Below are 24,214 nucleotides of genomic sequence, written 5' to 3'. Positions count from 1 at the left end.
AGTTAAAGGAACATTTAATCCCTAAAGACTATCGTGAAAAAGCATATCAATTTAACAACATTGTTATCCATTCCCTTTGCTAGATAAGCTTGTAGTTTAACCTGAAGCCATTGCCCTCTTCATTCTTACTTTATTCTCCCTAGGAATGACTGAGAATAGGGATCGGGGAGGAAGGAAAAGGAGAGAAAAAGTGGTATCCTCACACTGTAAAGAAACTGAGATCTAAAAATAATGGCTTGTCTTTTTCCCTCCATTTCTGCCCCCAAACCTTTTAAAAAAAGGGGGGGGGGGAGGGGGAATGCCACAGTAAATCAAACCAAATCACATCTTTCACAGTTCTCTCTCAATTACAATACCCAGCTTCAGCTGTCCCTGATGAACTCTAGCAGCGTCCCCTCCGGTATTCAAGGTTGCATTTGAATAGGATGTGGAAGAGGGAGAGGAATAATACAAAATTCAGCTTTACCGACGGTGCTTCACCAATGTGAATGTGTGTTTTCTGCTTAGTTTCACAGAGTTGGCGTAGATGTAGGATCACAAGTTCATTTTCTTCCTGGTCATTGTCAGGCTTCATTTTCTGTCAAGAACAGCAAAGAAAACAAAAAAGTTGTCTTTCAAGTCATGATTTGCTTATTTTCATTTCCATATGTATGTATTCTTTGAAGTTGATATATTGAAATTCCAGATGCCAGAGTGCACAATTAATGTGTTGTATTACACCATAATTTGTGTGCCTTCATACTCCCAAGCAAAACAGACCAAAAACTTTCCATATGGAGAAGGTTGCAGGACAAAGAGGGAAGGGGGCCTTATGACTACACATTTTGTTTTCAAAGGCTGTCTGTCACTGTCTAAGCTTATAAATGGAATAAAGAACACACATAAATCAAACAGGCATTCCCTTCTAGAGACCACTAGAAAACAGTGTAGCCTTCAGAAACCTAAATTATCGTGTAGCTGATCCACTTGAGTACATTTGTATACACCATTTTGCCTCAGAATTTAAGTCAAATGAGAGCTTCTGAAAATGCCCACCACCTGCCTGATACCTTCATATCTCACTCAACTCATTTCCACATCACTTTCAGGTAGGAAAAAAATGTTTACAGATGAAGAATTAAGATCAGTAAAAGAAAATAAAAAAAAAAAACTCTGGGTATGAACACAGAAAGTTTCAGCAGATTTGGAAACCAAAACTTTTCTGAAAGCAGTGTACCATATATTAGATTAGGTTGGATCATGCTATTTCAGTATGGTGTTTGGTGGAACAGTAGTGAATTCTAGATCAACAGCATAACAAAACAAAACAAAAAATTGTTTAGTTCACTTTATCATTGTCTTCTTCAAATTTGAGACAACAACTTCCAACTTATTACCTGAACACGTTCAAAAATGTCTGCTTGCTCATTATCAGTTAGTGATGACAGATGTCTCTGGATTACTAGCTTGGCTCTTGGTGGATAAAGCCCTGAGAAGAGAAAAGAAAAGTAAAGCTTCTAGACTCCCAAATGATCTCTCAAAACACTTTTGAAAAAAAAATGTTAATTAACAGGTATAAACTTGCATTTAAGTTCAAAAAAGTTTGATGTATGATATTTGGATATCTGTGATGTACTTGATAAAAGATACTTCAGGTTTTGCTAAACCATATGTTTTCTTATTTCGTTAGCAGTAAAAATAGAACTAACAGCAGCTAAGCAGCTGGCTCCTGAGTATAAGGTTGCGGTCCCTACCCCACTGACATCTGCCATCCTAGTACGGAGAGATCACTATGACAGAAGCCTGACATCTGTATGGGACGGGAGGAAGAGAGAAACAGATCAGGGATATAACTTGAAAGATACTCATTGCACAAGATACTAAGAAGCTTTCAGAGGCTTTTAATTGAAAGTTTATATGAATTTCTAGACAAGGAAAGTAAAGGGTGCAGGTCATACCAGAGAACAGAAGACATCACCTTTAAAAGCAAGAGCTGAATAAAAGAAGTAATACATTAAAAAATAAAATTAAAAAAAAAATTCTTATCTTTGATAAAGTCTACATTTATTAACAGACCTTATTCTAGGAATATTTAAAAAAAAAAAAACTAGGGGAAAACAACCACAGCAAATCAGATGAAAATATTTTTTTTCCACCCAAGGTAGATATCATTCATACACAATTGCAATCATAGCAGATAAAGATTTTCAAAAGTCATGAAGTCCTGGGTTTCATTATGATAAATTTCTAGATTCTAAACCAAGAAGAAAAATAAAATGAAAAGGAGACTAAAGTCTTTCAGTCACTAAGTACAAAGTAAGAAATTTCTGTTATGTTATTCAACTTGTTACCCTAAAAAAGATTTTATTTTGATGCCAGATACTTAACCCTTGCAAGTGCTCATATTCAAGATACTTATGCTGCCTTATACAGCAGCCCCTGTAGTTATCCATTTACAGAAGACTTTCCCAGTTAATGTTTATCACTTCTGAATGCCTGTTGCTGAACCCAGAAAACATCAGTCACAAGCTTAAAAGAATGCCTCTCTACTAGAATTTTATAGTTTGTTTTTCATCCACCAGAGGGAGATAATCAGCAATATTGACTTTTGATGAATGAGAGAGCTGGTAATTGTCATCATTATTGCAACCAGACCAGAAGATACAAGACCATTGTAACATACTTGCACCCCCCCCCCTTTTTTTTTTTTCATACAACACTTTCCATGGAGACATATCAGACTACAAAAAATAGGATCCTGCAATTAAAATTTTTGGAATTCTATCTTGTAATGTATTTTGCAGAGGTTCTAGCATACCGCACTTGCACAGAAATCAAAAAGTGTTGTGGAATCATATTTGAAGTCAGGTAGTTTGCCTTGACTTTATTAGATATTAATCATCTATCTTAATTTACTTCCTATAATAGAAAGGAAACCAGGCTTTGAAGTATATAAGAGAATGAAAACAAAAAAGTTTTTTTTAAAGTTAAAAAAACGGCAAAAAATATCAACACAGAGGAAGGAAGGAACACATGAGAAAGAAAGACTATTTCTTGATCACTGCTGTCTTTTTATGATCCATTTTGAAAAAATGCATCTTCAGGATAATAAAAGGAAGAGCTGTTGGTTTTTTGGCTCTCAAAGTTTAAGAGAAGTATGACAGTGAAAGAGTACGTATATATAATACAAGCTGTATTACACTCAGTTGCAATAGCATTACTACAGTCACCTCCATTTAATTGCACAGACTGGAAAGTGATGGTAAGACCTCCTTATTGGGATACTTTTCCTTCTGTTCTTACATCACATAAGTTGAAAGCGCACAACTGACATAACTAAACATGATAATGATGATTCTGTGATAGTAGTATAACAACTCTAGAATAAACAGAAGAAAAAAATGAAAAACTCAGCTGTTACCTTCGATTCTTTCACAAAGTTTGTGCAATGAATGCATTGGGCAGGCCTCACACAGTTTAACCTGTGTCTTGGCATTTTGAAGAGCTGCAGCGGTGCTAAAGGCTTGTTTCAGGGTAAGCATTACCTCATCAACCTAAAGGGGAAGGAGCAAAAAGATAGCATATAAACAAAAATCCACGCTATATACATCAAATAAGGTTTATAAATCACATCGGAGACAGGTGTTTTGCAATCAAAGAAACCTGTTTGTTGTTTTCTAAAGATTTCAAGGTTGTATCCCCAGCCTATTCTCTGAAGACAAAGGCAACAAGGTGTTAACTGGATTTTTTTCATGTGTTTTCTGAAACTTCCAACTACTGTGCTTATAGAGGCCTTAGCAATGTAAAGAACTTCAAAAGGTAAACGGACTTATAAGAATAGACGACAGAAATATGCATTTAGAAGGGCCTCCACATCTAGCTCCCATTGCATCTGGGATATGTCCAAAATCTGCATTTCCTAAAGAAAAAAGGTACCTAAAAACTCACCCGTCAGTATGCTTGAAAAGAGCTTTAAAGCTGTACAGTAAATTTCCATTAACAGCAAAAATGATAATAAAACCACAATTTTGGAAAGCAGTTTATCATGTACTCATTGTGCAAGGATCTCAGACTATGTTGCCAAGATTCTGCTGTTCAACTACACCACCTCTTTGGAGTGAAAAAAAGGTTCTCTGACAAGCTGCATTTCTATAGTCTGCACTGAAATATGAGTTGTATGGATGCTCACCATCTTAAAGTTCATTTAGAAAGTGTGTTTTTGCAGCAACTCAAGGTTACTGACCAAATAGAAAAAAAACCTTTCATTTCTTTTCTTTAGCTTCAAGTTTCTCCTGCACTTACTCCTTCTCAATTATTTTAGCACAAAACCCCACAGACCTCTCCTGCTGACAGCCAGGAGCTTCCCACAGCAGTTCACTTTTCTCCAGACCAAAAGACTACCAGACTGTCCACCAGCTTCACTGCAACGAATGACTCATCTATAAGTACTGCTGACTTACCTTGCAGTCTGCCCTGATCTTTTCTCTTCCACTACCATAAATATAGTAGTGCTATGTTCCCACACATAGAAAGGTCAAAAGTTGACAGGATTTCTCCTCACCCATTCAAATATACTACAAAGCACTTGGAGTTTCCGTGTTTGTATTTTAGGGCAACACAATCCTTATTAAAAGCTGTTTACCCATGTCTTTGCATTAGCATGGAAAGAAGGAGGCAAGATTGAAGACAACCTTTGAAAAGAATTAAGTATTCTACTTCAGAATCATGTCCTTGGTCTTACCTGTTGCACTGTATAAAAAGGTTGAAGAAGGCTGAAACGTGAGACAAAAATCATGCAGTTTAACATTGAAAATATACAAGCTCTTTTGAAGGTCTGTCAGTTGCAAAAATAAAATATAATAAATGCACCTGAATGTGGAAACTTGAATTAATTGTGGCCTGATTTATGATTTTTTAAAAGAGTTTTAAGCACTACAAGTAGTTCCTCAATGCTCTCCCTTCTTAGCAATAAGGCAGGCCGTTGAAATACGAATGTCCATCTTGTAATGCTGATATGTAATTCTTAAATGTAAGCTAGCAAAGGTATCTTGAATGGAAGATACACAGGACAGTGCTAAGCGCATAGATTCTGACCACACTGAAATCATGAGAACTGTAGCACAGGATGTAGCTAGGTTTAGAGCCAATATACACAAGACTACTAACATAGTCTGGCAGTGTAGAATCCAGACAGCTCTTGTTTTTTACAGCTCTGCACTGCTTCTAGTGTCAAAGAATTTGTTCATTTAGTATTGCAATGTGGACGTACCCACATACAGCAGTAGCTGACTATGTAGAAGGATTCACAGATATGTGTTTTCTTTATACACCACATTTTAAGCATCTTTGAACTAAATATTCATGGTCAGATTTATCAATACGTCAGGTGTAACATCTCATGTTAGTACAAAGAGTCAGCTGATCTCATAGCAAACTCTTATCCTGATAAAAGCACAGCCTCAGCTACCATCGTACACCTAGGGACATTACTTGTTAGAAGCTTTACTGACATAAATCTACCAACTCTCAAGTTGGCTACCGGATTTAGAAATCACATTTGCAGCTAGATAGAAAGGTGATTTTTAAGTTTAGTTGAAAGAGTTAACAGCTGTTAGCACAGCCATAAGTAGCAAATATGTTTCAGAACAGAAACCAATTTCTTTTTAAGTGTCAGAGTTCAAAATAAAAATGCAGTAGCCAAAATAATTTCCTTGATGTCTCACATTATTAAACTACCTCTATCAGTTAAATCGCTGTCACTGCAATCCTCAACTCATTGATACATACTTCATCAAATGCCCATTGGACTTTTCAGTTGGATACATCCACACATAACATGTGTGAACTTAGGTTTTCTGCTTCTTTGATCAGATGCTGTTATTTTCCTCTCCTGAGGAACAAGAGGCTACAGCAAAAATACAGAAGCCACATGCAGGATCAGGCCAGTAGTTAAAACCCTACCCGGAAAAGTCTGTTTGGGTTTAATCATCAGCTTTATTACTGATTCAATACATGTAGTTGTGTATTTAACGGGCAACCAAGTGTCTCAACAATCAGAAATGCAAGAGTTAAAATCAAATACAAAGTCCAAATATGCTTGCAGCCTGCGTGTGAACTCATCCATCTGGACTTTTTCCATTTGTTACTAATAACGACATGGTAGAGTACCAGGATAAGGCTATATATGAACAGAATGTATGTGTTTTCTTTTTCTTATTTTCAAATTCATAGTTGAGATCTCACACCTTAGAACATGTGGTCACTGAGTCTCAGCTGATATAGCAGAGCAGAGATTCCCATGGCTTAGGAAATGCTTTAGACATGCTCCAATGGAAAAGTTAGGATAGCTAACTTTTATACTCACCAGAGACTCACTTGCACACTGGAACACGTAGCAAACATACTGGCTTAACCCAGGTTCAACAGATTCCCGGCAAATGAAGCCAAAGTGATCAACATGTTTTATACCCTAAGCAAAACAAACAAAAAAAAAGTTTAAAAAGGAGTTTAAGAGAGTTAAAAAACAGCACTAATGAGCTACTTTACAATCACCTTGGTTTCCAAAATGAAAAAAAAAAAAAAGTGACCAGACTCCAACACTTGCCAACACAAAAATTTGAGAAACTATAAATACATCCTCCTAATGATCTATTACACAACTACAACAGTTAATTTTTCATTAATTGTTTTTTTGCGTTAAGAAGGTAATAGAGCTCCTTACATGAGATAAACAAAAGTCATACAGCAATAAATCTGGATCTGAATATCCTCTATTAGAGAAAACTGAATGGGCAGCCAATGAAACAGTCCTAGGCTGTATTTGGAATTGCCTCTGCAGTGAAAGCTGGATGCAGTGAGCCCACACTAAAACATGGGACTGGAGGAGCATCAAAGTAGTGACGGATCTTCTCTTTCCTGTAATGCAAACCTGGACTACACCAAAAGGAGCACAGAATGAGCGGTGGCATGTAGAATTACAACTGGATTCTTAAATTCTTTGTTTCGAGACTGAGTTACATACCAGAAGTTTCAAGAATTACTACTCGTTACTACTGATGTTTTATTTCAAGATCTAACTGCTAGTCTAACTGCTTGAGAAGGAATGTTGCCTTGCTAAAAACAGCACTGAGAAGATCAAAGAGAGCTGCTTCCTAAGAAGCACTATATTCCCAGTCTCGATTCATGGAACATGACTCACTATTGTTAAAGCTCTTGCCAATGTTTTTATCATCTAAGTATGGTAATAGCAGATTCTCTCCAAAAGAAAGCCTAATTCCTCAAGTTCAAATACAACAGAAAGCAGAACTCAGCTGCTTGGATCTATCTCCAAAGAAAACACCTATATAGCAAAAGAGGGGAGGAGGCAAAACAACTTGTCTGTGTGTACAGAAAACACTCTAGACAAAATTGGTAACATACTACGTGACAGACTGAACATATTGTCACTAATCCCAGTAGATTTTAAAACTAAAAACAAAATTCCAGAGGTTACATTTGTGCTGCTTAGGCGAAACTTAAGTACAGAGACCACCTATGACGGCACAAATGCCATTTTACTGTAGTCCACATCAATTCTGATTTAACTGAACCCATTTTCCTCTAACATGCAAAGCTTTCAAAGGCATAAAATGAAAAAGAACAGATGTATACGCATATGTTCATCTCTATAAGGGCGAACTGTTGCCTTGTTTTGCAAGAAAACTGTATTTACTTAAGGCGGATGGGAGAGATGCTGGTTCCCTCATTGCTGACAGTGCCTGAACATATTTCCTGCTGTCAGATTTGTCAGGCTGCACAGGAGAACATGTGGTGGGGAAGAAGGACTTGACATTTGCACCACTGAAGCTGTAAGTAGCATTAACAGTAACTCCACCACTTTTTCTTTAAGAGGGGGGTGGCCTGGCTTGTCATGCCAAAAGAACACGTACCTTTCTCATTTTTCTCAGTTCTCCCAAGGTCAGCAAGGCTGAAACAAGAATATTTCTACAGCTGTCTGATAGCTGAGCTTCACCAGCACACACAGGGGTTTATCATCCATTCTGCTGCTTTGACAATTATGCAAAAATGTGGATAATGAATTGAATGCAGCCAGTCAACCATACTTAAGTTATAGAATAAAATAAATCTATTAGGCCAGACTAAAAGAATCCAGAATGCAAGCTGAAGAAAACATCTCTTTTTCATCATTCTTGAAGCTCAGAAGAACAAACATTGCTAAGCTGCAGTCTCACAATATGCAGTAAGTCGCTTCCTCATAAATCCACAACAGAGAAGCCCTGTGGCTAGCACTGAATTCTTAAAAGAAAGACTGATGAGCAAACAAATCCTTAGCCTTGAAAAAATTAAATGTTTCATTTCTATTGAACATAGAAAAAGAAAAAAAAAAAAGACTTCTCTAAAGTATCTCTTGCATTAAAGGAAGAGCCCACAGTATTGTCAGTGCCTGTTTGAGATATTCAAGCATGCAAAATAACAAAAGCTTTGCTCCAAATGAAACTGAAATCTAATCTTCCACCTCCAAAACCCAACATGCAGCATTACCTGACACTACTGACTGCACACAGTTATTTTACTGAAGGAAAAGCTAGGTGTCAAAGGTCTACAATGATCTTGCTGGTCTCCATCACACTTTAAAGTTAGCTGAAAAATGTTTTCTGCACTTAGGAATTTTGTTTCCCTGTTACAAGCATGTAAAATTGAAGTGTCACTTTTACTGAGCTCAATACACCCACGAAGGGAGGGCAGGTGGAAGGAAGACTCAACCATCTGCAAGTTTTGCTTTCCATACCACTGCTTTGAGAATCTTTCTGATCTGTATTTATTATAAAGTTATTAGTAGGCAATTGTTTGATCATTGTTCCATTCTGTATTTTCACATGCCTTTCTCCACTCTCAACAGCAACATGAGCTGTAGTTAGACTCTACATAAGGACCTGGGCCTATAGTTGATAGTTTAAGGCTCCACTTGATTCAGAAGTACTGACCAGTTCTTAATTTGTATTAGCATTTGTAGCACAGTTATGCAAGAGCAGATTTGTTATTAGCATTAAAATGAAAGCACTTGGGGGTGAAAGGCAGGTTTAGAGTATGCCTGAAAGCATACTTTAAACTAGAATAATAACGTTTAAGGTGGCCTGAAGTGATGCACCTGCACAGGGAATGGCAGAAGGTTAAAAAAAAAAAAAAAAAGACCTTAAAACAGAAAGTACCAGAAGTAACAGCTGATGAACAAGACAAAAAGAAAAATCCTTCAGCCCTGATGTTTCACTTTTTATGAGACACATTTATACTGGAGAAAGCTAGGTTCATCTATTACCATATATTCCAGAAGAAACGATGTAGGTAAACTGCTGTTTTTCTGGAGGACTGATCTGATGCTCTCCTCCCTTCACTCCAGAGGCTTTCAGATCAGCAATTCAGAGACAGCACTCCCAGAACATCCTAAATGGAGATTAAGCTACTTCCAAAGAATACTTCCAAAGAAAATCCAATGCTCTCACAAAGCAGAACAGTTTATACTTAGCTTTCTGACCAACGATCAAAGTTACCACTACTGCATCTCACTTTGATTATTGTGTTCATCTTTTCTGTATTTAAGCTCTTTCAGAATGACATTGCATAATTTTTGTGCAATATCTACTTGAAACTGCTACCAGATGAGCGCAATCCTGATTTGAATAACAGCTCTCACTATTATAATTTTTTGCCATCACTACTTCAAGTCTGCTGCAGCTGCTTATGAAGCAATCATAATTTAATATCCAATTTCTTCTGTTGTACTCCCCAAAGAAGTCAGTAACATTTTGCTGTCAAACATGATGCAGGGTTTGTATCACAATCCTGCACAATCTCCCCAAATCCACCCTATTTTTAAATTAAGGAGCAAATGGGGCAAAGCAGCAATCTATTTTCATTTGTTGTGATTTAGACAAAGAGGATAAAATATTTAAAAGTGGCCTTTGAGACTGAATAAAGGAGAGCAGGACAGAATGCCAAAAAAACCTCCACATTTCTTTTTTCTGCTTCCTGTATGTTAACAAGGCAACCAAGCTGAAGAACAAATCAATTCCTTTTCTTCTGATAATCTATACTCTGCTTCTTATTAATGCTTACCTGAGAACATGAGGAGATATCTTTAAAATTCTTTTCAAGCACAACAGATTTGGTGTCTGGACTGATGAGGTTAACTTCAAATCTTCCAACCTTGAAAAAAAAAAAATGAGAAAAATAAGAAAGTCTAGTTTATGACTGTTTTGGAGGCACAGGGCACAGTGTTAGCAGCAATAAAAATGTCAAAATCTAGCCTTTTCTTGTTCACATGAAGTACCTTCAGCATACCAGCTCACTCAGCAGGAATAAGGGTGCCATAATTTAGCCTCGATTGAGCAAGAGTATTTCAGCAAGAAAAATACACTCAATTCAATAGGAAAAAGATTTGGAAAGAGGCTTTGTTTTTTTTTTTTTTTTTCTTTTATCATTTTGAGTTATTTTTGGCAAAAGATCACATGCTTGGCAGATAACACCAAAACCTTTAGCAAACAGTGTGGCTAAATTATAAGGTCCAATACAGAAATCAGCAAAACTACAGAATTTGTGGGTGGTTTTGATTTAAAACAAACCCAACACCATAACAGCTATTCCACAGATCAGCTGAGAAACTATGCTGATCTTAAGGTGATACTTGTTTTTGGGTGATACTTAAGTTTTTAAGGTGATACTTAAGTTTTTCGTAACAATTCTGACTGAGAAAGTGGAGGTTCTGCTACAAATCCTTCAGCTTTCCCAAACTGCTTTGCAAGTGTATGGAACTTACTCCACAGAGCTTCAGGAGTTTTATAGCTAAATCCTTTTCATTACCAGGGATAGCTGTGGCTTTCCAAAGGGCAATGCATTCTCACTTCAGTTAGCATTTCCCCAAGAGAATGAAAGGCAAGAATGATCTTTAATGCAAATCGAATGACAAAACTCAAGCATTTAGCTCTCTGTTATTTTAAGTTCCAAAGATCTTTCCTTTTATGGGTCACCTCCTCTAAGTGTCCTTTTGTTTTCTCAGTACAAGCTCTGAAGATGTCAAATACAATTCAGGCAAGAGAAGAAAGAACTCTGAGGTCTGAAGCAAGAAACCTTCAGTGCAAGCAGAGACATTTGACTACTCATCTGGGAAAGACAGATGAGAACAGTTTGACATCAGTACAAATTATAAAGAAGCAGGCTCAAACATAAGGCTGTGAACTTTGGGGCTTCTTTTTAGTCATACAGAAAAAATTATTTGTTCATAAGAAAATCTTCATGGATTATCTTTTTGAATAAAATACTTTTTTCAACTAAGTCCTAGATCTCACCAGCACAAATGAACCAGAATCACATACGAAAGTCAGCTCTCCCCTTGAAACTCTGTTCTTGTTGTCCACGAGCGATTCCTTTTTCTTAAAATTTACCTGCACTCATGAGTTATGCTGGTTTCCGTAAAGTGTTGTTCCTAATTGTGTTTCAATCACTTATGAACATATGCATAAATATTTCTGACAAATCATGAAACTATACTGAATCCACGCTAAAATAAGATGTAAAATAATCCATGGAAGATAAGTCTTACAAGACTTGTCTCAGCTTCAAACTGCACAGGTGAAGATGTTGTACAAAACCAACATGAAATCGCTCATCCTAGGACACACCTGAAACAACATTGTCCTGTTCTTCTCAGAATCAGAGGGCTGAACATGACTGGGTGCACTTGCATGTCTTCTGCGTGGCTGTATTTTCAGGTTTGCATCATGAACCCTTCTTTGCATAACTGCAGTGACACTGCTGCACCGGGAACGAAACTCCTGCTGCTCATCAAAGCCAGAGTCCTCTAAAATTCGCTCTGGAAATGAGCCACGTGTGCTGGCCAGGTTGGTCAAGTTGGTCTGGCTGCCAATTGTAAACATCGCGGCATGTCCTGTGGTGTTATTTGGGCTCTCCAGCTCCTCAAATGGGCTATCCAATGGGGAAGATGGCACGTTTCCTTCACACAGGGGTAAGTCCAAACTTGACTCATTATTCCGCTGTTCATTTAATAGTTTCAGGCGCTGACGCTCATGAAGGCTGAATTTCTCAATGCAATCATCAATTAATGACGAGGGAGCCTTCTTGTGAGCCACCGTCACCTTTCCACAGTACAAGACCTCAAATTTTTGAGAGTTATAGAAGGCATCTTCACTATCTTTACTTGGTTTGGCATCTTCTTTCAGTGCTGCTTTGGAGACTTGTCTTATGCTGCTGATGACATCAGGAACCTAAGGGATAGATTAAAAGATCCCTTTAGCAGACACAAATGAGATAATAGACAGTGGTATCCCCCCCAAAAAAATGTTACTGTAAATATTCTCACAGGTTATTTCTTCAGTACAGTGCACTGGCTTCTTGGCTGACAATATAAACATAGTACAGAAATCGCCTGTGCAAAATTTAGAATGAAGTAGGAACAAAGCAAAAAAGTTTCAGTAAAAATACTATAAATTGTTTTAGAATGTAAGGTTTTAAATTACCAGAGCAATGAGCTTAGAGTCTACTGACAAATGTTTACATATTTTTTCCTTTTACTTATACTGCCTTCTCTCTTTTGCAGCCCTCTTCCTACATCAGTGTCTCTCGCGGATGTGTTTTGCAGAGGGCCATCATTGTTTCTTTACATTCATTTTGCAGAGCCAGACATTCTGTTCTTAGGACAGCTGCGGAAACCACATTTTGTGCATGGAGAGAGACCAGTAATGCCCATCAGTTTCAACTTGCAATTTTGTAATACAGACAGCAAGCATACGGAAATGTTACAGAAGTACCACGTACATCTGAGAGAGCATGTACATGACAGCATTAGCTCTTGTTTATTATCTACTACAAAAGCTTTACCTAGTCCATCCTATGACAGAGCTTACTTTAGGGTCTCATTTCCCTGCTGTCTCAGTCATCACACAATTAAGAACACCCAGATCTCTCTCCCCATCTCCACCATCGTTCTTGCCTACAGCTTCCTGCTATGCTCTGTAAGGCCAAACTGCACATCACTGTAGCAGAAACTCTCCATTTCGGACCTGTATCACCCAGTCTTTTAAGGCCACGAGGCTCTTCCTCCACTTTATCCCAATCACTTTGAAGGATGTCTGCCTTCAGTATCAGCATATTTAATATACAAGCTCCTTTTTCATTTTGCCTTCGCTGAAAAAAGCCAAGACTCATCCAACGCTACTGACAGGTGACCAGAGTGATTCTAGTTCCTCTTTCAACAGTATCCACCTCTGCCTAACCCAGGTCTCACCTCTGGCAGACAAAATAATGAATGGCATCATGGCACACACATTTGGAAGGCTGCTAGTTACAATTAGATCAAGGGATGATATCTACCCTAGTTTCACCACAAAATAAGTCAGTTCTCAACGCTCACCTAATCCAACAATCAATAAATAGTGTATGTTGTATACCATACAGCCTTCCCTCACTTGTATAATATTTGAAAATGTCTTTCCAAAGTTTTGGAAAAAAAGAAAAAAAAAAAAGAGAAGGTAACGCTGAAGTCACACCTTAGTAAATAAACCATGTTTCCTACAGTATCTTTTTCTTCCAGTCACGATACCATCTGGAACTTGCTAATAAGGCAGTGATCTTATAAGCTAATACTTTTGCAAGTCATAGTAGAAAATTACCTTGTCTTAACCCCTATATCCCATTACACACTTCTCCTCAACTCAAACCTGCTTCTACTTCATTTGCTTCAAAATAAAGTTCAATTACTCTATGTTCTACTGACCATTTGGCTTTCGTCCCTATAGACATCATCATCTCAGTTTTCAACGAGGCCAAAAGTTAGGCTTGATATGGTGCAGGCAGTAGACTGTACTTAATCTTTTTACTCGTTCTCACTAACGGCTGCTTTACCATTACCCACTGTCCAGCATTACCATTTACCATTGTTCAGCTCAGCTGGACTTAGACAAATCTCATGCTGATTCATCTTCTGAGATACATCTTTTTCACTGATCATTTTTCTTCTCATTCTTTCAATGGTTTGTGCTTAAAGACACTCTAGAGTTTAAATCCCTTAGCTCTTGATTTTAGCATAGTTCACAAGCTTGCTGAATTTTAATTAAATTTCCCTTTTTCAAATCCAAAATGTGATACAGTACAATTTACTTATTTTATTCAAAGTACAGTGACAAATAATAATTCTATTCAAAAACAAATCTTCCCTGCAGTCAACTGGATTAAGCAATGCCAGCTCTTCATTCAGCTATTTGGATTTTTTAAAAGCATGCCATGACTACCACTCCAATAACTGGGTTTTGTCACTTGCTCGTAAATTCCACAATAGAGACCAGAGAAGAAATTCTGAAGTCTTACAAATAATACCTGAGAGCCTCCTTATGCATCCTATCCCTACCTCATCTGCCAACAAACATCCAAAAAGGCCGGGGACAAGAGACTTGCATCTATACCACAGTAGGATTCCCTATCCCCTCTTTTCCTGAGGATCTCCCACACAGATACAAACATGGAATTTTATGTAGTAAAAAAGAAAAAAAAAAAAAAAAAAAAAAAACACTACCATCCTGCTGTGTACCACTTGGTTTTATTTGTCTTTTCTACATCATGAATACTCTTCAATCACAGAATCACAGAATGTTTGAGGTTAGAAAGGACCTCTGAAGATCATCTGGTCCAACCCCTCTACCAAGCAGGGGGTACACCTACAGCACATTGCGCAGGATGGCATCCAGGTGGGTTTTGAATATCTCCAGAGAAGGAGACCCCACAATCTCTCTGGGCAACCTGTTCCAGTGCTCTGTCACCCTCACAGTAAAGAAGTGCCCCCTCATATTCAGCCAGAATCTCCTGTGCTTTTGTTTGTGCCCTTTGCCTCTCGTCCTGTCGCTGGACACAACTGAAAAGAGACCAGCTCCATCCTCTCAACACCCTCGCCTCAGATATTTATACACATTGACGAGGTCCCCCCTCAGTCTTCTCTTTTCTAGGCTGAACAGGCCCAGCTCTCTCAGCCTGTCCTTGTACAACAGATGCTCCAGTCCTCTAATCATCTTCGTAGCCCTCCTCTGGACTCGCTGAGTAGAGGGGAAGGATCACCTCTCTTGATCTGCTGGCAACACTCCTACAAATCATTAGTATGTGAGCCATAATTATTATTTCATGATACCTGATCCCTCTATTGCTTTTACTTCTACCTATGACATGGACAGCCAAAGTATTTTCATTTCAACATAGAGGGATCCTAGCATTAGTGCAGAGTTTTCAGCTCATAGTGTAGTTATACATGTGGATTTTACTGTCTTCAAAGTAAAAGAATAACAGTATCCCAATGCTGATGTGCCCAATGATTGATGTGCCAACTTATATTGTTAGATCTGACCTTCTTCCCTTCCAGGACCGTGTTACCTGTCAAGAACCAAGTGTCACTGCCATTTGCTGAGACTTGCCCTTATCAGATTAAAATATTTTCATTTAATGTTTTGACTTTGGGAACACACCATAACTGCAGTCAAGTGGAATCTAAACAAGAGTTTGCATCTGTGTTTTCCTGAAATGCAAAATACAGGAAAAGTTACAAAATTATCAAGGGTGGCAACCACTCCAACACAGCTTTTTAAATATTTATTCAGTATATGGATTTTTTTGTTTGTTTTTTTTTTTTTTTTGCATTTTGCTCCTCTACATATCAAGAAGCCTCAGTCACAAGAGTTTCACCATCAAAGTTGTGTAACCTTTTTTGGATTTAGATATTAGCTTATTAGCTATTAATGTTGAAATTGCAGGGCAAAGTTAGACGAGAGAGTAAGCAGAATGGACATTAAAAATAGCAAATTAACAGGATGAAACCGCTTAAGTATTTTCAGAAATCAGTTTAGTAACATTTAGAAGATAAATTACTAAAATGTTCAAAACTTATTAACGTGTTTCGAATTTCTAGTAATTCCCTGCAGCAGACCCATGAAATTAGGCAGGCAAAGGGGAAAAATGGGATTCTTATTCCTTAAGCCCATGGGGTCATTGCAGATCTTCCTGGATATAAACTACCAGCAATTATAGCAGAGCAAAAAGTTTAAACAAGTTATCACATAAATAGTTTTTTGGCATTTACCAATATACAAACAAAATAAATGTTTAAAAGACTTAAACAACTAATCTAACATACTCAGAATTTTTGTCATTAAACCTTGAGGAAAGTTCCTTCAAGCTGGGAGACTGGCGTAGAAGTGGATAGGCAGTGTATTTGCAGGGTGAAAGGCATACTTCCAGCCCCAACAAACCCAGTGGAGCTAGTCCTGGAAAAATGCAAGAGTTGATTCTCTACAAGTCCCACAGTCTCAGGGCCTACCACCTTTTTCCAAATATCACTAGGCAGAGAAGGAGAAGATGGCTACGTCCCAGAGGGAGTCGCCGAGGGCTTCTCAGGCTGAAAGCTAATGGCTTGATAGGCCTTGCTGGGACAGTGGTTCTCAAGACAGGAGGAGGAACCAGAAGCAACATGCCTGTGTTTATCATTCAGGAAATTTCCCTAGACTGATGAGGAGTAGCGGACTATTACATGAAGTAGGAGGCAATAAAAAAAAAAAATGTACAGTAAGAAGACAATGAAAGCTTGTTAGAGACAGACGGACAGACGTATTCCCGTCTATACAAATTAACATTATAATCATCTTAAGCCGTCATTCCAAATGTTAATTGTACAATACAAGGTATTCATTGACCACATAATGTAAAAAGTTCATTAGCTTTTCACTTTAAAATGTTAACAGAAGAAGAGGAGGAGCTCCTGAAACAGAAGATACAAGGTCCTTAGAAAGAGGAAGAAACCATGGAGCACATGCATCACCAGGCAATTTAAAAACGAGAAAATTTGTCAGAAAACAAACAGAAGTCCTGACAAGCTTCATAAAGAGCTAGGTAGATATGGTGTATTATCTAGATAAAGAAACTAGACAAAACATTTACTTTTTGTTTACGTTGTAACAGCACACAGACAGAGCTTTCTCTGCCACAGCAGTGATCTCATGCTTAAATAGCTGAAGGCACACTAAACTCTTATCAAGTACTAATAAACTGATACCAGGCAAAATGGACATGTGAGTATCAGATGAGCTTTCCTTCCTTTCAGGATGCTGAGAGACGTACACATCTATCAGGAGACAGCAGTGGCACTTGAACTCTAACAGTCTTGAAAGAGTGCTCATAGTTATTAATCTTAAATCTCAGTAATTTAGTGGAATTATTGAGATTATATCTGAGGCACTGAGAAGTTTTCCAAGGCTAACAGTTGAGAGTGACTCTTTAGCAATGTTTTAGAGCCAAGAGGACACAGAAGAGCAGAAGTCCTTCTTCAGGGCCTGTACCAGAAACCCCGCAAAGGTTTTCAGTGTGGGCAGCACTGCCTCCAAAACCTGGTTCAGCAAAAACAAAGGTGAGAAGCAAGTAAGAAGAGCTCCATAATGACATTAAGGAGGCAACATTTCACTCTAGGGAAACACGATAGATCTAATAAGCCTAATTAGGGAAAATGCCGCTTTGGAATCCAAATTAAATCAGTTATCAGGCATATTTGAGTAGCCTAAAATTGTGTAAATTATTCTTTACCTAGTTAGATCTGATTCAATATGTGGTGATTCAATAAGGGATGTCAGCTGTGCTCAAATCAGAACGGATGTCACTAGCCAAGTTCTGCATCACCTACAGTAAGATTCAGCTCTGAACATAAGAATTAAAGAGTGATAGGAGTTAAACTCTCTCTAACTCTGTTTACTAGGCTGTAGAGTTTTGGTAAGCTGAAACTAGTAACTGCATCAATTTTAGCCAAACGGTCCTCCAGCCTATTCCATTTGTACTTTGTACCCACAACATTGGTTATAGACCTTAGAGCTACTGCAGTGCATCAGCTATTTGGCCAGCTAGATTGGAATAACGCTGCAACACTTAACCCTGGAAAAAATACACATTAATATGTCCTATATTAATATTATCTTCCTATAATTCCACCTCTGCAGTTCATGAGCTCCACCCTACCCTGTCCCTTGTGACTAGGCCTACAAGTGGGTCATGGAAGGAGAACAAATACCTTCCTCAAGCATAAACAGTACACTGTTCAAAGTGCATGAGTACACTACAGCCAAAAAACATTCCACTATATATCAAGAAGCATAACTATGTTCAACACAGAAGTGTATTCTTTTTTCTGTTGGAAACATCAGTTAAATTGACAGAACTAATGCAACCTTTGGTTCTATAGAGTCAGATGAAAAAGTCAGTAAAAGACCATGTGAAAATATTTAACACCAAATTGAAACTTTCTTATCAAGTCTTCTCATGTCATGCAACTAGATTTTTGCTAAAATAAATTCCAACTTTATCAACCCTCCTTTAAAAAGAACAAGAAACTTAGGTGTTTGTCATCCATACCTTGAAGTTGTAAAATAGAGAGTCTATCAAGCCTACTAAATCATGCATGCTGCAGCATTTAGCAGCTTTCTTCTGTGCTTTTTCTTTGTCATAACTCTAGGCAGAGTATCTCCATGGTGATACTGCACGCTGTCTTGAATAGCGGTGACAGAAGTTAAAGCATTAAAAAACATACTTCCTTTGAATTTACAACAGCCTTCACCGAACAAAGGTGGAGCTCCCTGTTTTTGCTGGAGGACTAACGTACAAACACACCCAGCAATAGCTGCCCAGCAGTGCTTTCAATTTAAAGTGAAACTTCAAACTTTCACTCTGTGAATATTGCAAAGAAAAACAAAATTCACTTGCTGGATATTTTCATATCCACAGCTAGAGAGAATTTCATTATGCTGCAACTCTTTTTAGTTTGTTTCTAGTTTCTACATTGCAAATTTCTGCCTGGAGTTTGTCAACAAAGCAGAGCTCCTCTTCTTAGCGCGAGGCTGAAAACCATCAGCATGGCTGTGAAGGCCTAATGTAAAAAACATGCCTAATAGCTCCAGCTCCTTAATGACAGCACTTCTAGTAAGACGATTATTTTCAAAGCAGTGAAGCAGCTCAGCACCAACCACCCAGCTCGCCCTCGTGCCAGACCGTTTCCGACGCGCCGCGAGAAAGGAGAAGGGTGAACACCCCGCGTGCGCTGAGCCGTCGGTACCTTCTGGCGCGGGTTCCAGCTCAGAAGCAGAGGCATGTTCAAGCAAAACCGCCACCGAAGCGTGGAGCAGCGAGCACAAGCGCTCCAGATCACAAGCGAGAACAGATTCCTGTGAGAAGTGCGAGCAGAAAGATCCGCTGGTGGTGAATTCAAGGCATTTCCTCAGGCTCTGTTCGTGGGAAGGCAGCAGCACAGGCAGGGCTCGGCGCAGAGCCGTTGTGCTTCCAAAGCCAGGCATTTCCTGACTTGGGGCGGGAAGCTCGGGTTTGAATAGCTACAGGCCCACTAACGCTCTGTCTCCATGTATTTGAAAACAAATAGAAATGAAAGAGAGGAATATAAAGAGAGACAAGACCCTATCTACAAATCCATACTCCGTGTTTTGCTTTTCATTGGAAGTTCAACATCTACTGATCAGGAAACAGTGCTGTGCGAGAAAATAATAACAGTTTTTGTACAGCAGCCATACAGACATCCCTCCCCTTCCAGCCAGCGTTAAGTTGCACATCCACAAGACAGGAGAAGAGAACTCAGCCACTGCAGTGAAACACAGAGACGAAATAAGCCACATATCGTATCCTGCTACATATGAAGCATTCAACACTGAGACAAAGTTTTTATCTTCTGTATAAGCACATCCAAATACCAGCCAAGTTTCATATATCCATAACCTGTCTCAGCCAGAAAGAGGAGTGGGAGAGGGAATAAAACCTCTTTACTGCTAATTTCACTGATGTAAGTGTTTTTAGCCCCATCTAGTTAGTACAAGCACTGATCATCCAGACCTTCTGTACATCTAAATCTATAGCAGTCTGCTGCATCACACACTGATGGCAACACGCCAGAAGTATTCACTATTAAAAATGCATCTCTCTCATAAAAAGAGAAAAGACCAACTCAGAGAGATTCAATTTACGCAGTCACACAATCGATTTGTTGACTTTGTTTACACTAGAGATATTTAGAAACTGGAACAGAAGAATTCGTCTCCATCAGCTGACTTTGTGCTGAGGGAATACCAACTATCTTCAGTTTTACTGAAACAAGGATTCGCAGCCAAGAGAAATACTATCATAAATGAAAAGAATAACAGATGAATTGCTTAGTATGTCTCTAACCCACCTGCACTTAGTGTGCTTCTTAAAATACAGTTTATAAAACACTAAGTCAAGTTCTCAGCAGGCACTAATAAGCATCTGCCATCAACTCTGATTCACTCTGCTGCAAGTCTGTGCTGACATGAAACAAGTCCAGTAGCAAGGAAGCTAGAACTGGAAGGGCTGGCAAAGACAGATCCGGTGGAGGCTGCTTTTGGAACTTCAAGCCGACACTCACCCCTGGCAGCCTCTGCTTTCATGTGTCTGCTCTTCTCTACAGGTTCACGAGTGTAGCCGAGACCTACAGCAAGACGTAGGAATAAGCCAAGAAAACCTTTATGGATTGCACATAATAAAGTTCTGTTTTCAAGAAACACAGTCCATCCCCTACTTCTCTGGCCTATAATTTTTTTTCCAGGTGACTGTTCAGGACCAAAATAGGTTTCTTTCTAAAGAACTACTACAGAGCAATGTACTTATTTTACTCCGATATTCAACCTCATGCCATATTCTGGGGACATTGTATATTCCTGATGAAGACAGAGCTGAAGACCACCGCTATACCAGCCTAAATGCAAAGAGATTTTTAGATAGGCAAGATAAAAAAATATTTTTATTTTTTAAAATCTTACTTGAGGTCAACCCAGGAATTACTTGCACTATTTAGTCTCGGGGCAGTCGCTGGGCAGAAAAGTCTACACCAGTTGCAAAGCTTATGCTTAGAGAACCCACCATGTTACCTAATTTGCTTCTGGAAACTTGTGGATCACCTAACACATTCTGCATGCTACACGCACACAGGATGCTCTTTGCCAAGTATCCAAATTTAAATAGGCAGGATACCGATAGAAGGAGGATCTAGTTGCTTAACAGGGAAGAATGTGTAAGAGGTACAAGATTGTCTGGATGCCTGAGCAGACAACAGATGCCTTTTTTTATACTTGCATGCTAGCACTCCACCATGGTATATCAAAGACCTTAATAGATGGCAGTGACAGCACGGTGCAAGGCTCTTGCACTCAGTATTTTGTTCCTGCACTTAGGCCAGTCAAACTTATGCGTTTCCACCTTTCAGATACAGCTCACATACACCCTGCTTGAATAATTTCACAGCCTGAGGAAGTGTCAGGACAGAAAAGCACAACTGTGACAAGGATCCTTATGTTCTCTGAATATGTAGAATAGTAAGTCTCAATTCACCTAGCAGCTATGTACTTTGAGCATACACAAGTATTCTTGGGTTTGTTTTCAAGTTCAGGAGGTAGTTCCCAGTGAAAGATTTAGCAAATTACAGCTTGCTTGCAGTAGTAATTCAACTTAAAACTTTCCAACTGTTTTATCCCAAGTTTTTCAAAAGTATGAAAGCAGAAATTAAGATATGAATAGCAGATTTACTCCTGAAACTGCATTTTGAACTTAATTTGGCACTTCATTTTCTAGAGATTTATTAAAGATGATGATGTGTTTTGCCTTTTTTTTTTTTTTTTTAAGATCTCCATTGTTTTTAATGCATAGCCTATTTTTAAAAGAGCTTGTCAGAGAAGATAAGATGGTCACGTGGACCTCCCAAACAATTAATGCATTCTTTGCATTCATTTCCTTAAAAAATAAAAATAAATAAAAATAAAAAGCTACAGTTGGACAGCTCACTGAAGCATTTTGCCCATTTATGGCCACTCTTCAAATGCAGATCAGAAGCTAGGGAATTTCATTTCAGCAGATTTAAGGTGCAAGTGCTAAGACAACCATGTGCTCCATGTTTAAGGAAGCAGCAGAATTTTTTCGTTCAGTAATTTTAGACAGAAACTGTCAAGACTTTTATTTAAAGAGATGAACTAACATATTGATTGACTATGAAGCTAACAAGAGATCAAAGTTTACAGACTCCTTCCTGCATGACATACTACAATGACTCCTAGAGTGAGTATGAGCCCACATCTGGTTGAAGACCACCTGCATCTGACTTCCAGGGATTCGACGTGACCTTTGTAACTTATTTTCTGATAGACGACACCTTGTGTCACTGAAAGAAAAAAAGGCTAGTGTTTAGTAACTCATCTTGACTCTGGGAAAAATTAGGAGAGCTGGCAGGTGCCTAAATATCTAGTCAAGGACATAGTCAGGTACTGCAGTAACACGAACAAATCCCCTTACTGATGTTAAAAATTCCTTAATGACACAAAACCAATGAATTAGTTTTTTTCCCCACTTGATGTTTTCCCAGCTAGTCTTGACTGCAGTCCTAGGAGGTTTCAGACTACAACCCTTTATTGAAAAGAGCTCTCCTTATAGAAATGTGTACATAGAAAACAGCGTCAAGCAGCAGGTGACACTGCAGCACAGATACAGAATAAGAAGTTACTGTTGATTCAAGGCTCCTTTGCTAGAAAGATCATTCACTCAGAAACCGTGAAAGACAGATGCACACTGTTTATCAGCCAGTGTGCACCTGGTAGAAAAAAAAAACAAAAAAAAAAACACAAAAAAAAAACACATGGACTGGAACCTAACAGCCTTTCAACAGTTTCTCTACTCTTGCCAAGTAAAGTTCATTAGTTTCTAGTAGTTTAAAAATGCCCACCTGTGCAAGTCCCAGCTTGCCTGGTAATCTCACAGTTTACAAGAGCAACTATATTATCTCACCTCAGTATCAACCGCCTAAGCAACCAGTAGCACAATTAACTTTTCCCAGATAAGAAAACAGCAAACGTCCCTAGCTTAAACACAGCAAAAGGGGCTCCAGAAGCCCTACTGACCCGGAGGCCAAATTCCCAATTGCTTGGAGACCAGGTGCCTGGCAGAGCAGGAAGCTTTCACCCAACCTGGCTTCCTCCAGCACCACTGTCTTGGATCACTGCCTTGCCTGGGGGAGGCAGAGACGCAGGGAGCACCGGGCCTGAAGACACAGCTAACGCCACAAAACGCCAAGTGCTGCTCTCACTGGGAGTCACGAGTGTAATCTTGTCCATCTCTAGCTGTTACAATGCTACGATTTCATCAGCTGCTTATATTAGCTGTGAAAATAGTTCAACACAGTTAGATAAGGCGTTCAAAATTAAATCCATCCAGACAGTCAAATGGATAAGTAGCTCAGATTTAATAGCTGCAAGTGCTTGTTTTATATTTTCCACGTGGAGGAATTCCAAAATAGCTACGGAGTTACCATTAATAATAAAAAAAAAAGCCCAGTTCACCAGGCTCAGGGGTAATAGAAAAGAAGATGCTTTCCCAGAAAGCTCCGAGACAAGTCGATGAAGTGAAGAGACAGTAAGGCAAGACTCTCGCTCCAATAGTGATACACATGCTGAATAATCTAAGGGGGTAAAGACCCAGGAGACCGTTTGCATATATACCCAAAAAGCTTGTGAGAAAGCATTTTGCTTTAGTTTATAAACCGTGTTCAGTAAAACTATCAGGAAAGAGACAGCATAAAGGCAGTCCCTGGGTAAGGAAGAAAACACAACAGGTGATCACTACAGAGAATAAAGACAGATGGAAAGGAGCTGCGGCAGGGCGGGGGGGGTTCTGTCTGTAGGCAAACATTTGCATATACCTCAGATAAAGTAGCATTTGTAGTGCTTCACTAATTGCTGCTGATAATTAAAGCACACCAAAGCCCATGCTGCTTTACCTCCTGTGACAGCATCTTCGTCTTCCTAGTGTTCCTAGCACATCTTACTTTGATACCTATGTATTACGGTATATTCCCTGCATGTACAGGAGAAGAGCAGCAGAGCCCCAATGTCTAGGGCTTGGCAAAAGCATACTTAGATATAACGTGGCAATTTCTGCACCGTGGCTGTTTCTAGCCTAAAATCTGAACACCCATTTCTGGGCTGGCATGGGGAGGAATGAGAAGAGAAGAGTGCTGTTGCCACTGACCCAACAGCACTCTCAGGACATTAAATAAGTTATTTTAAAGGATAACATGAAACCATTCGCTTCAGAATACCACAGGAGTTTCTTAAATCATTTCAGCTATGATATTACTGCTCGTGCT

The 24,214-nt window shown here is 38.8% G+C and overlaps 1 protein-coding gene across 2 annotated transcripts in view; it reads right to left on the bottom strand.

The window, feature by feature from the left end:
• Nucleotides 1–24,214, bottom strand: part of TBC1D4 (TBC1 domain family member 4) — a 108,833-nt gene that overhangs the window by 33,802 nt on the left and 50,817 nt on the right. For both annotated transcript variants that reach the window (XM_066987605.1, XM_048079050.2), the window contains exons 2-7: nt 11,655–12,257; nt 10,093–10,182; nt 6,344–6,448; nt 3,401–3,533; nt 1,377–1,468; nt 467–577 (exon numbers count right to left, since the gene is read on the bottom strand). In XM_066987605.1, the coding sequence (XP_066843706.1) occupies nt 467–577; nt 1,377–1,468; nt 3,401–3,533; nt 6,344–6,448; nt 10,093–10,182; nt 11,655–12,257 (1,134 nt within the window). The remainder of the gene's footprint in view (nt 1–466; nt 578–1,376; nt 1,469–3,400; nt 3,534–6,343; nt 6,449–10,092; nt 10,183–11,654; nt 12,258–24,214) is intronic.

This window comes from Anser cygnoides, chromosome 1 (genome assembly GCF_040182565.1).
Source record: "Anser cygnoides isolate HZ-2024a breed goose chromosome 1, Taihu_goose_T2T_genome, whole genome shotgun sequence".
Taxonomy (NCBI): Eukaryota; Metazoa; Chordata; class Aves; order Anseriformes; family Anatidae; genus Anser; species Anser cygnoides.
This window is presented reverse-complemented; position numbering and strand designations above follow the sequence as displayed.